Raw genomic sequence first — 12648 nt, forward strand, 5'->3', positions numbered from 1 at the left:
TAGGATACAGCATGGAACAGTCCCTCCTGGCCCTTCGAGGCGTGCTATCCACACTGATTTAACACTGCCCTAATCACAGGACAATTTACAATGGCCAATTAACCTACTAACGATAGGTCTGTAGATGTGGGAGGAAACCCACCCACTCACGGGAAGGAATGTACAAATTTTATTAGAGGGCGCCAGATTTGGACTTTGACACTGCAAAGGTGCCATGCTAACCACTATGCTACCTTGCCAGAAAGTATCATACCAACTCTACACTCAATGCCCTGACTGATGAAGGCCAATGTGCTAAACATCTTTTTTCACCAGCCTGTCCACCTGTGACACTACTTTCAATGAACACTGTCCTTGTACTCACCGGTTCCACTACCCCATCACACTCCCCGGTGCCCTACCATTTACAGTATAAAGATATGTGCCATTGGTGAGGCCGCACATGCCTTTGGCCACCCTGTTATATGGCCCAATTAAATCCCTTGCCTCTGATCTTAAACCTCTGCCATCTAGTTTTCAGCACCCATCCCTGGTAAAAATGATGATGTGCTTTCACCCTGTCTATGACCTTCATGATCTTATACACTTCTCTCATGTCATCCCTCAATCTCCTACTTTCCATAGAATGAAGTCCTAATCCTAGTCTAACCCACTGCTCTTTTTAACTCAGGATCCCAGGCCCAGGAAACATCCTGGTAAATCTTTTCTGCAGTCTTTCTAGTTTATTAACATCTTTCCTATAACAGGGTGACCAAAATGTGCACGAAACTGCAAGTGCGGCCTCACTGATGACTTCTACAACTGCAACATTACTTCCCAACTCCTACACTGGACCTGACTGATGAAGGCCACTGTGCTGAACACCTCCTTCACTCCTCACTAATCTTCATTCATCCCTCCCCACAAATCTTCCTCCCGGCACTTATCTCTGCAAGCAGCCAAAGTACTACACCTGCCCGTTCACCTCCATTAGAGTCCAAACCATCCTTACAGGTGAAGCAACACATTGTCTGTGAATCTACTGGGGTTATCTGTTGTATCCAGTGCTCCCGATGCAGCTTCCCCTACATTGGTGAGGCCTGACATAGATTGGGGGGTCTGTTTCATCAAGCACCTCCGCTCCATCTCCAAAAAGTAGGAATTCCAAGTGGCTGACCATTTTAATTCCAATCACCATTCCCAATCCTACACATTGGTCCTCAGGTTGGAAGAACAACACTTCATATTCCTTCTGAGTGGCCTCCAACCTGATGACATGAAGATCGATTTCTCCTTCCAGTAAATGTTTTCCTTCTTCCTTCACTCTTCTTCTATTCCCCACCCTGACCTCTTACCTCTTCTCTTCACATGCCCATCACCACCCCTTGGTGCCCCACTTCCCTTTCTCCCATGATCCACTCTCCTCTCCTGTCTGATTCCTTCTTCTTCAGCCCTTTACCATTCCACCCACCTGGTCTCATCTATCACCTTCCAGCCATCCTCCTTCCCCTCCCCCGATCTTCTGATTCTGGCATCATTGGAGGATGAGAGAGGAGAGGATTAGCGACTTTAAATACTGAGATGTTATTATACCGGAGGGCCTCCCCTGGGCCCAGCACATAAGTGTAAGTATGAAGAAAGCACGCAGTGCCTCTACTGGCTGAGGAGTTTGCGAAGGCTCAGCATGGCAACATTCAGGGGACTCTATAGTCAGGGGGACAGACAGACGATTCTGTGGACACAAAAAAGAAAGGTGGACAGTAGGTTGCTTGCCAGGTGCCAGGGTCCAAGATGCTTCTGGACGCATCCACAATATCCTGAAAAGGGAGAGTGAGCATTGTACACATGATACCAACAACATAGGAAGAAAAAGGGACAAGGTCTTGGAAAAAGAATACAGGGAGTTAGGAAGGAAGATGAGAAGCAGGGCCTCAAGGGTGGTAATCTCGGGATTTCTGCCTGTGCCACGTGACAGTGAGGATAGGAATGGACTGGGGTAGCAGATAAATGGGTGGCTGAAGAATTGGAGCAGGGGGCAGGGATTCAGATTTCTGCATAATTGGGACCTCTTCTGGGGCAGGTGTGATCTTTACAAAAGGGATTGATTGTATTTGAATCTGAGGTGAATCAATATCCTTGAGGGCAGATTTACTGGAGCTGTTGGGAGTGGTTTAAACTAATGTAATGCCCTGGTTCATATTTTTACTGTATGTATTTCATTTTGTGCTCTTCTGTGAGAGCTGCTTGTTGTCAGCTTATGCTTGGGTTTTTGTTGAAGATAAGGGATGAGGAGACATGCCTGCCATCCGATTAGGACGGCTGAATTGAAGGGGAGCTTTCGCTGCTGAGGGACACTGAGGTTGGGCTTGGGGTTTTATTCTGGTTCAAAAGAGATGAAGAGAGAGGACGCTGGAGAGAAGAGGTCGTAGGGTTCAACCCAGAGCAGGGCCATGATTCACCGAAGCCCGGGTTGAGATCGATTCAAGACTGGGGTCTTGGGGAAACTGTCAGCTCCAACTTGTGCACATTTCACTGCTTCATTAAAATGGGCCCTTTTCTCTATTTTGTTCCTTTCTTTACTAACCCTTTAGTCAAGTTAAGAATAATAAAGCTAAGTCTTTGTATGCGGTGAACTGTCTGTTATTTTGTGGCACTCATTTGTACCAGGGTAACGAATTACACAGCATCCACACAAACAGGGGGTTCGAGTGGGCTCGCATCTCAATCTCACACATTTGGCGGGGCCAGAGATTGTCTTCCCTAGACTTACGCAGCAGAGGAAACCAGGGTGTTTCACTAATATGGCAGGGGGACTGGGAACCAGGATGATAGGGGTGAGAATGAGCCCGCAGGTTTACAAGTAGATGATGGGTGTAACATGAATGTGAGGAAAGACAAGCTAATGATTGGGTACAAATGCAGACAGAACGAAGAGTTAAATTGTACCACAGAGGCAAAGTTCAAAAGGGCGAAGAGTTCAGAACTGAAGGTGCTATATTTAAATGTGTGGAGCATTCAGAATCAGTTGGAGAAACCCTGGTACAATTAGAGATTGGTTGGTATGATGTAATTTCTTGCTCTAATTTTTCATCTTTTTTTCCAGTCCTGATTAAGGGTCTCAGCCTGAAACGTTGACTGTTTGCTCTTTCCCACAGATGCTGAGTTTGTGTGTGTTACTCTGGATTACCAGCATCTGCAGAATCTCTCGTTGTGGTTGTCCATCTGTCCTGTTGGGTGTGGTTGTTTGTTGGTTCTATTGTGTACTGTGAATGCCCTCAAGAAAATGAATCTCAGGGTTGTATATGGTGACATACGTATACCTTGATAATAATTTTACTTTGTAATATACTTTGAAATCTGGCTCCTATGTGTTATGGTCTTTTCTCCAAATAAATGCAGATCTGTTTGAGTGTCTGAAGTAGAAGAATGTATCACCGAATTTGCGTTATAGGGTAATTGAGCTATTTGGTGTGACTTCCTGTTTCCTCCCCCACCCCACCACCACTCCATAGGGCGTGACGCCAAGGTTAAAGCAGTTGAGCTTAGCTCAGCTCCATGTCACACGGTTACCCTCAGCCTTGAGTGTCGGCTCTGCACCGTGAGTTCTCACAGCAAGGTTTGTGTGGAGACTGCACTATGGCAGGGTGGGCGCTGATCTCAGCCATTGCCCTCAGCCAGGCGCTGACGGTGCATCCTCAAGGTAAGTCAACTGGTTCCAGTGAGGCAGTTAAGGACTTGTAGGGTTTATCACTGTGGAAGGAAACGCCCTGTTGTTGTCTGACCTGAGATTTATTTTAATTCTTTTGAATACAAGTAAATATTTATTAAAGTTATTTGGCCTGCTTGCAGCTGGAATATTTCGATGTACACGTGTCGAATAAAGCTAATCTTTAGAATCAGAGTCACTGACATGTTGTTCGTTTGCTGTTTTGTGGCAGCAGAACAGAGCAAGATGCAAAATATACTATAAATCACAAAAAGAAATATTTTTAAAAATTGTGCAAAAAGAGAACGAAGTAGTTTGGAAATGTTCAGAAATCTGTCTTCCGTCTCCTCTTTGATGGTGGCATGTTCTAGGTGACGGGGAACCTTAATGATGGGCGCCGCCTTTCGAAGAAATCCTCGATTCTGGGGAGGCTGGTGCCCACCGAGTTTACAACTTTCTGCAGCTTTATCCGATCCTGTGCCGTGGCCCCTCCGTACCGGACGGTGATGCAACCAGTTAGAATGCTTTATAGAAATTTGCTAGTCTGTGGTGGCATCTTTAACCTTTAGAATTAAAATTAAGCTGTCAAAGTCAAGAATAATTAAAAATGCAGAAGGCGAAAGTCAGTGGACTTGACCTCGAAAGGAGACTCCAAGGGAGCTGAGAAAGTCTGGCACACCCGGGCTCTCCTCCTCCCGACAGAGGTTGAAGCGACTGCAGATGAACGCTTGTCTGCGGACGGCAGTTCTCGATGAGGGAGACAGAAAGCGGGCAGCTGCCGTGCGTCGCTCAGGGCAGCGAGCATGGGGCGAGGAGAAGGTGGAGGACATCGCGGCGCAGAGCGACGGCGCTGGGATTCCCCTGGTCGATGCCGACCGCGCCCAGGTCTGGCCGTCCCGCTTTGACTCGGCTAATTCGCGGCGGAGGTGGACATAGCTTGCAGGAGAATTGGGGAGGGGAGGGGAAGGGTAGAAGAGTGGAACAGAGAGGAGAGGGTGTGTGAGGGAGGATATGTTGCGGGTTGCACAAGGGAGTGCTGGGCCGATTAGTCTAATTCGGTGCAGTTCTAAATTTGAAAGGATCATGAACGCTCATCCCTTTGCCTTGATGTCCCACAGCAACGCAGCGTTTTCCTTGAAATGCTTTTCCAACTATTTCTATTCTTTCTTGGCGAGTGAAGAATGCCCGCGTTTACCACACATCGCCAACTGCCCCTTGAGGAGGTAGGGGCGAGTCACCCTCAACCTCGAGCCGCTGCATTTCGTCTGGGGAAGGGGCTCTCACCAGGCTGGTGGGGAGGGAATTCCAGATTAGACGGCGAAGGAACGGGGGTATAGTTCCAAATTAGGGTGGGGTGCGATTACAACAACAATTTGTAAATGTGAATTGCACCTTTAATCTGGCAGATTGTCCGTCAGCTCACAGCCGGAGTGACCCCCGAGCTGTGTGTGGAGACAGTCGGAGAGACAAGAACTTGACCCTATCGTAGCGGTTAGCGTAACACTATTACAGCCCCAGAAAGGCGGCATCCATCACTGAGGACCCCCTTCACCTAGGACATGCCCTCTTGTCACTGCTACCATCGGGGGAGGGGGGAGTTACACACTCAGCGACTCAGGAACAGCTTCTTCCCCTCTGCCATCCGAATCCTAAATGGATAAGAACCCCAACACAACCTTACTTTCTTTATGTTTGCTATCTTTTTAATATATGTAATATATATATTTATTATTGTAATTTATAGTTGTTATTGTTATGCATCACAATGTACTGCTGTGCAAAACAACACATTTCACGACCTAGGCCAGTAATTTTAAACCCGGTTCTGAACACGGGTTCAGTTCCTGCTGCTGGCTCCAGGGAGTTTCCATATGACCGAGTGGATTTCCTGCCGGTGCCCCGGTTCCTCACACCCTCCGGTCGGTAGGTTAATTGGTACGAGGGTGTAATTAAGCGCCACCGGCTCGTTGGGCCCAAAGCCCGCACCATACCGTGCTGTACCTGTAAGGGCAATAAAGAAAACACAGACAGACTCGGGAGATTGAGAAAGGAACCGTGGAGCCTGGCCACCGGGCAGGTGAAGGATGTGGTGGAGCATGGAGGACCCAGATTACCCGGGGTGCGGGACAGGGAAGGTGTTAGAGAGACGGGGAGGGCGTAGAGGCAACATGAGGTTACAGAGACGGGGAGGGGTGGAGAGGGTGACGGAGATGGGGAGGGTGAGATGTTGGAGTCGATGGACAGTGTGGGTGGGTGAAGGGACTGAACGGGGATGTTGTTCACACAGTGGTTGACATTGTTTGCAATTCGCTACCCAGCTGCCTTGGCGGGTAGTTCATTCGTTTTGTTTTTCATCTCTATCGAAACAAACTGTGAAATGCGTCCTTTTGTAGGTTACCGAACATCACTGAACTGTTCCCACAACCTATGAGCTCACTTTCGAGGTCTCTTCATCTCACGTTCCTGTTATTTATTGCATATTTATTTATTATTATTATTTTCTGTTTGCACAGTTCGTTGTCTTTCACACATTGATTAAATGCTCAGTTGGTGCAGATCTTCATCGATTCTGTTATGGTTATTATTCCGTGAATTTGTTGAGCATGCCCGCAAGAAAATGGATCTCAGGGTTGTATATGGTGACATAAATGCTCTTTGATAATACATTTACTTCGCGCTTTTACTGGCTGGTGACCCGCATGCCTGAGTCACGGCCTCCATGGTAACCGAGAAAGCAGACTTCAGTTTGGAATTTGAAAACCAACTTCCTGTTACAAACTCCAAACTGCAGCCCTGAGGAAAGATCAGTTGCTCTTACCTGATCTGGTCAAACTGCGTCAGTCTACAAAGCCTCCAAGTGTAGACACTTAGCTGCCCTCCAACGAGACCCAGCGAGCAGCCCCGTTTCTGGGTAAATAGGGATGTCACTTCATGACACTGATGGAGTAAACTACATTCGGTTTGTTCCGCCTTCCCTTAGAACACTGACACTTATCTCATCTCCTGTGGTTCTGTCACCTAGCAGTTCACTGCTCTGAGGAAAATGGTCTGTGGTTAGAGATGTCACATATTGAAAAACCCGAGGTCACAACCTCTACCAAAACCTTTGGTTTATTTATAAGTTTGTGTCAGGCAGAAAGTTGGAGTCTGCGGCAAATCCTGCCCTGACCTCACCCACGTTGTCCTATCACCCAGCCACAGTGTTCTCCCAAATATATAATGTAATCTTTTTGTTTACAAAACTACAAAAAGACTACAAAACTACAAAAAAAGTTTATTCATACAAAATACAAACATCAAGTATTTATACAGTGAACAAATTCAAATATGATTACTGTCAATAAAAGTCATTTTCCTGGGGGGGGGAGGAACCAACCACTCCCAGAAATCCCCCACTGTATCCATTGTGACCACTTGCTCCCTCTCCAAGGCCACTCGGGCACAGACGTATCCCCGGAAGAGGGCCAGGCAGTCTGCCCTGGCAGAGCCCTTGTCTGCCTGCCTCCTGGGCTTGTGAATGACCATTTTGGCCAGGCCCATGAGCAAGTCCTCCAATTGATCCTCGCTCGCTCCAAGCCCCCTGTGTGTGATCTGTGGAGACAAGCTGTCTAATGAGGCAATGAAGCCCTCAAAACTGCTTCGGCACCTTGAGTCCAAGCACCCTGCACTTAAAGACAACCCCGTTGAGGATTTTGAGCGGAAAAAACGTGAGCAAGCGGGATAGAAGCAAGTGCTGAGAGCCACCACCTCCACAAATGCTGCCGCTCTTAGTGGCTAGCTGTGTTGCTAAGGTTAAGAAGCCTTTCACTGTTGGTGGAGAATTGATTCTGCCTGCTGTCAAGGACATGCCGTGAACTGTTGGGAGAAGCTGCAGCTAACAAGATGGCACAGGTTTCTCTTTCAGCTACCACAGTTTCAAGGGGAATCGATGACATAACGGAGGACATCGAAGCACAGCTGTTGGAATGGCTTAGCGAGTCACCATGGTATGCTATCCAGGTCGACGAGTCTACCTGTGTCGACAACAAGGCAATGCTGTTGGTTTATGTGCGATATATATTTCAAGATGATGTGCAGGAGGATATGTTATGTGCACTGCTGCTGCCAACTAACACAACTGGGGCAGAACTATTCAAGTCTTTGAATGACTACATGTCAGGCAAACTGGACTGGTCATTCTGTGTTGGAATATGCACAGACGGGGCTGCAGCTATGACTGGACGGCTGTCTGGTTTCACTACCTGAGTCAGAGGTTGCTCCTGAATGCCAGTCTACACACCGTGTCATACACAGGGAAATGCTGGCTAGCCGAAAAATGTCACCTGATCTTAACCGCGTATTGAGTGACTTTTTTGAAGTTATCAATCACATCAAAGCAAAAGCCCTTAACTCACGTCTGTTTGAGCAGCTTTGTGAGGAAATGGATGCAGAGCACAAATTCCTTCTCTCACACACTGAAGTCAGGTGGCTGTCGAGGGGGAGAGCCCTGGCCAGGGTTTTTGAGTTAAGAGAGCCGCTACAGAGATTTCTTTCAGGAAAAAAGTCACCACTGGCAGCACACTTCAGTGACGAGGAGTAGACAGCAAAACTCACTTATCTGTGTGACATCTTCAACCTGCTCAATGAACTCAATTTGTCACTTCAGGGGAGAATGACAACTGTCTTCAAGTTGGCAGATAAAGTGTCTGCTTTCAAAGCCAACCTGGAACTGTGGGGACAGCGAGTGGACAGGGGCATATTTGACATGTCCCCAACATTAGCTGGAATTTTGGGAAAGACTGAGGCTGCACCATCCTTCTCACAGCTGGTGCGCAATCACGTATCTTCGTTGTTGACAGAATTTGAGCATTACTTCCCAACCACAAATGACTCAAGACGTGCAAAGGAATGGGTCCATGACTCATTTGTGAATGTCCCCGGTGAATCACCCATGTCAGTGTGGGAAGAAGATCAACTCCTCAAGCTTGCAAATGACAGTGGGCTGAAAAGTATGTTAGACATAACATCTCTGCTAGCATTCTGGATCAAAGTCAAGGCTGAATATCCTGAGATAGCCACGAAAGCACTGAAAATGTTGCTTCCATTTCCAACATCATATCTCTGCGAAGTGGGGTTTTCTGCAATGAATGCAACGAAAACTAAATTGCGGAATAGATGGGACATAAAGAACCCCCTTGGAGTATTGCTGTCTCCCATCACCCCTCGATGGGACCGTCTTGTTGCAGGGAAACAAGGCCAGGGCTCCCACTGATTCAGCGATATTGGTGTTGCAATGATTTTATATGTTCATACGAGGAAAATATGCGCTGTGTGTTTGATATTAAATTCGTTAGATAAACCCTTTTAGAAATGAAATTGAGTGTATTAGTCACTTATAAGTGACTTATAGTTGACTAATCACCTATATTCCGGTCGTGATTAACACCCCCTCCCCTGCGTCGGCCGGTCCGCAAGAATATTGTCAATATTAAACCGGTCCACGGTGGAAAAACGGTTGGTGACTCTTGCTCTAAATGACCCCCCCCCCCCCCCACCGTACTGGGTGCCTGTATATGAGGAGTGTGGTACTCAAACAGGGGCTGTAGCCTCTCACTCTCCATATAAGCATGGTACACTGACTCCTCCCGGTCACAGGATGGACAGAGTCGATGAGAATGGAGAAATCTGGGATCCACTACTTGCAGCGTTTTCCGGAGCCAGCGACGCTCGATCCGAGATGGACATGCCGGCTCAGCTCATTTGAACTTTACACCGACGGTAAAGGTGGGTGATGACGCAGAGGCGGAGAGTACCTTACAGGACCTGATGTGCGGGATATATTGTCAAACACAGACAAGTCACAGACTGTGCAGCAGCTGTGAATGCTCATTCCACTGCCCAGCTCAACGCTACGTTTGCCCGGCAGCCTTGCCGAAAACAAGGGCAGTTCACTACGCGCCCTTGGCAGGCAGCAAAAGACTGTAAGTTTCTAATTGATACAGACAACCAAATCAGGGATGCCAGAGTGGGAAAATGTAACTCAGTCCATTTGTGGAGAAATTGCACGCACACTGGAAACAGCGACACTATGCGAAAAGTAGAGGAACAGTTGTCACACAGCAGGCCAGGCAGCATCTATAGGGAGAAGCGCTGTCGACGTTTCGGGCCGAGACCCTTCGTCAGGACAGTGTCAGCCATGTTCCTCCACTGGAGCCCGTGAGGACACAACACGTGGAAAAACGACGGGTAAAGAAAGTCTACTAACACAAATGAAAGGAAATGCTGCAGATGTGGAAACTCAGATCACCTGGGCAGAGACCCAGAGAGCCCAGCTCGTGGACAGATGCGCAGAAAATGCACTGGAAGGACCACTTTGCAAAACTGTGCCGGACAAAAGGATTAAAGACAGAAAAAGTGAACAATGTGGAGGATGAGGTGAAGGAATTTGCATTTGTTGTTAGTGAGACTGAGTCATCTGAAAAATTACTCTGTGTAGGTGGTGTGAATCTGCACATGTCAGTAGATTCAGGGGCCAGCAGTAATATACTGGGTGAAAATATGTGGGGAAACTTCACTCAGAGAAGATGAAGTGCCATTCATATATTCCTAAGCAGAAGAGAAAGCTGTTCCCATATTCATCCAGCACATCACTGGAGGTTGAGTGGCGTTTGAATGTGAAGTAAGTATTGGAAACAGAACAGAGCAGGCAGAGTTCATGGTGATAAAAGGTGACCCACTCCCAGGCAGAGACACAGCTACGAAACTGGGTGTGGTGAAGGTTGGGGAAAGTGTCAGTTGTGACAGACTTAAACTGCCCTACCCAGAAGTGTTTGAAGGGGTAGGATAGTAGAACACTGAGCAGATCAGTCTGTACATTGATCTGAAGGTTAAGCCTGTGGCCCAGCCACTCAGACACATACCTTACAACTTAAAGGAGGCCGTTGTGAAAAACATTGAACAGCTAATGAAAAAGGATATTATTGAGAAAGTTGAAGGCCCAACTCCTTGGGTTAATCCAGTATGAATTTTACAAAAACTCGACAGGGAAACCAGAATGTGCCTAGACGTGAGAAGGGCAAATGAAGCAATTGTGAGGGAGAGATATCCCATTCCAGCTGTAGACAAGATACGAATGGAGTCATGGTGTTTGGCAAACTAGACATGAAATGGGGCTATCACCAGCTAGAACTAACTTGGGTGGGGGGAGGGACAGACACAACACTCTGTTCCCCCAGTGTGTCATAGGCCAGCCTTTCTGGGGGTTTTTTGACTCTTTGGGACCTCTTTATCTCATCTACAGCTCCTCCAGCTTCAACTACCCCTTGTGACCCTTCCTGTCTACCAGAGGGTGTCTCCCCCTATCCATCACTCGTGTCTTCCAGTGGCTCAGGTCCCCCTACTCCATGACTGAACTTAACTTCCTTCAGTTTAAGCAGATGCTGCCAAACATCTTCAACCCTTCCTGGTGTTAACCTCTCTCGGAAAAGGTTGCTGCTCTCATAGTATGGCGAGTAATCAACATCAGATTTGTCAGTAGAAAACACATCTTCATGTCCCAACATCTAAGCAGTTAATGTTCTTTTCCATTCCCTGGACACTGTCAAATTCTGGGGTTCCTGTCACTTTAGCTACTCCTCCAGGATGAAACATAACAGGTTTAGACAGGGTGTACCACACAGTTCCTCGTTTCTGCTCATCATCCTACTTAGAAGGAACTTGTACCTTCTCAAAAGCAGCTCTGAACACAGGGTAAATGGACAAAGTTTTCAAATAGTTCTCCCTGTTTCTCTCCTTGCATGTTCCCATGAGCCTCTCACAATGGCAGTGTTTGTTCCCACAAGAATGGAAGCTCCACCCTTTGTAACCGGATCCGGGTAGACCAACACTGATGTGTCAATAGTCTCAGTTACTCCAACATCTGCTTCTGAAAACTCCATCTTCAGCAACAAGTAACCATCGTATGGGTACTCATCAGTACTGAGCCCCTGAATCTCAAAAGCACTGATATGGTAGATGCGTCAAATACCGATTATAAAAGGATCTATAAAAGCAAAGTAACTTGAGAACCTGTGTCACATATGGCTGTAACATAAACACCTTCAATCCGTTTGAATACATCACAGCTTGGTCCCACTAAACCTTCAGGAATAGTGTTTTGTATTTCAGTTTTTCCCTTGATACACTGATAGGAATGTTTAATTTACTTATTATTATTTAATTATTTATGGTTTTATATTGCTATACTTCTGCACTATTCTTGGTTGGTGCAGCTGTAACGAAACCCAATTTCCCTCGGGATCAATAAAGTACGTCTGTCTGTTTGTCTATACTCCAAAATGCCAGCCCATTCCTTTACTGGGTTGATGCACCATCAATAACTCTGAGACGTGGGTTAAGGTAGGCTTTTATTGGCTGGAAGAAAGCACAAGCAACAAGTGACCATCACACAACATCCTGGAGACTGAGGAAGGGTCTGTGGCTCCAATCGCCTTTATACCGGGGTCCGTGGGAGAAGCCACAGGAGCAGTCAGCAGGGGGGGGCGTGTCCAGACAGGTATATGTAGTTCACCACATGGGTCCCTCCGTACTTTTTTACCTCTTCTTCCCTGTTTGATTAACTGCTGTTTTACTTTTCAAAGATTTTCCTGTCCTTCATACTCCCACTTGAAATGTCCATGTTCTCCACAGTTGTAGCAGAAAATACCGGTCACTTCCCTGGTCAAGGGATCCCGCTCAGTAGCAGCCCTTGCCTTGGTATGGCCTACCAGTGGGTCAGGCTTCCTATCAGCTGTGTCGTGCTTGGTGGCAGTATCAGCCAATATCTCTGAAATACCTTGGTCCTCAGATCTTTCACGACAACCTGCAAAACCCCTTTTGTGTGGTGTCAGGGGTCGTTTTAGCAACAGAGGCTACTACCGAGGACTTTGCCCTGTTGACAGAGGCCTCCCACTCCTCCATCGTGTTTTCCACCTCTCTCACTTCTC

General features: G+C 47.1%; 1 protein-coding gene across 1 annotated transcript in view; it reads left to right on the top strand.

The window, feature by feature from the left end:
• Positions 1-3482: 3482 nt before the first annotated feature.
• The window catches only part of lyve1a (lymphatic vessel endothelial hyaluronic receptor 1a), a 41327-nt gene continuing 32161 nt past the window's right edge, over positions 3483-12648 (top strand). The window contains exon 1 of the mRNA XM_073049957.1: positions 3483-3679. Coding sequence (XP_072906058.1) covers positions 3616-3679 — 64 coding nt within the window. The 5' untranslated portion in view covers positions 3483-3615. The remainder of the gene's footprint in view (positions 3680-12648) is intronic.

This window comes from Hemitrygon akajei, chromosome 6 (assembly GCF_048418815.1).
Source record: "Hemitrygon akajei chromosome 6, sHemAka1.3, whole genome shotgun sequence".
Taxonomy (NCBI): Eukaryota; Metazoa; Chordata; class Chondrichthyes; order Myliobatiformes; family Dasyatidae; genus Hemitrygon; species Hemitrygon akajei.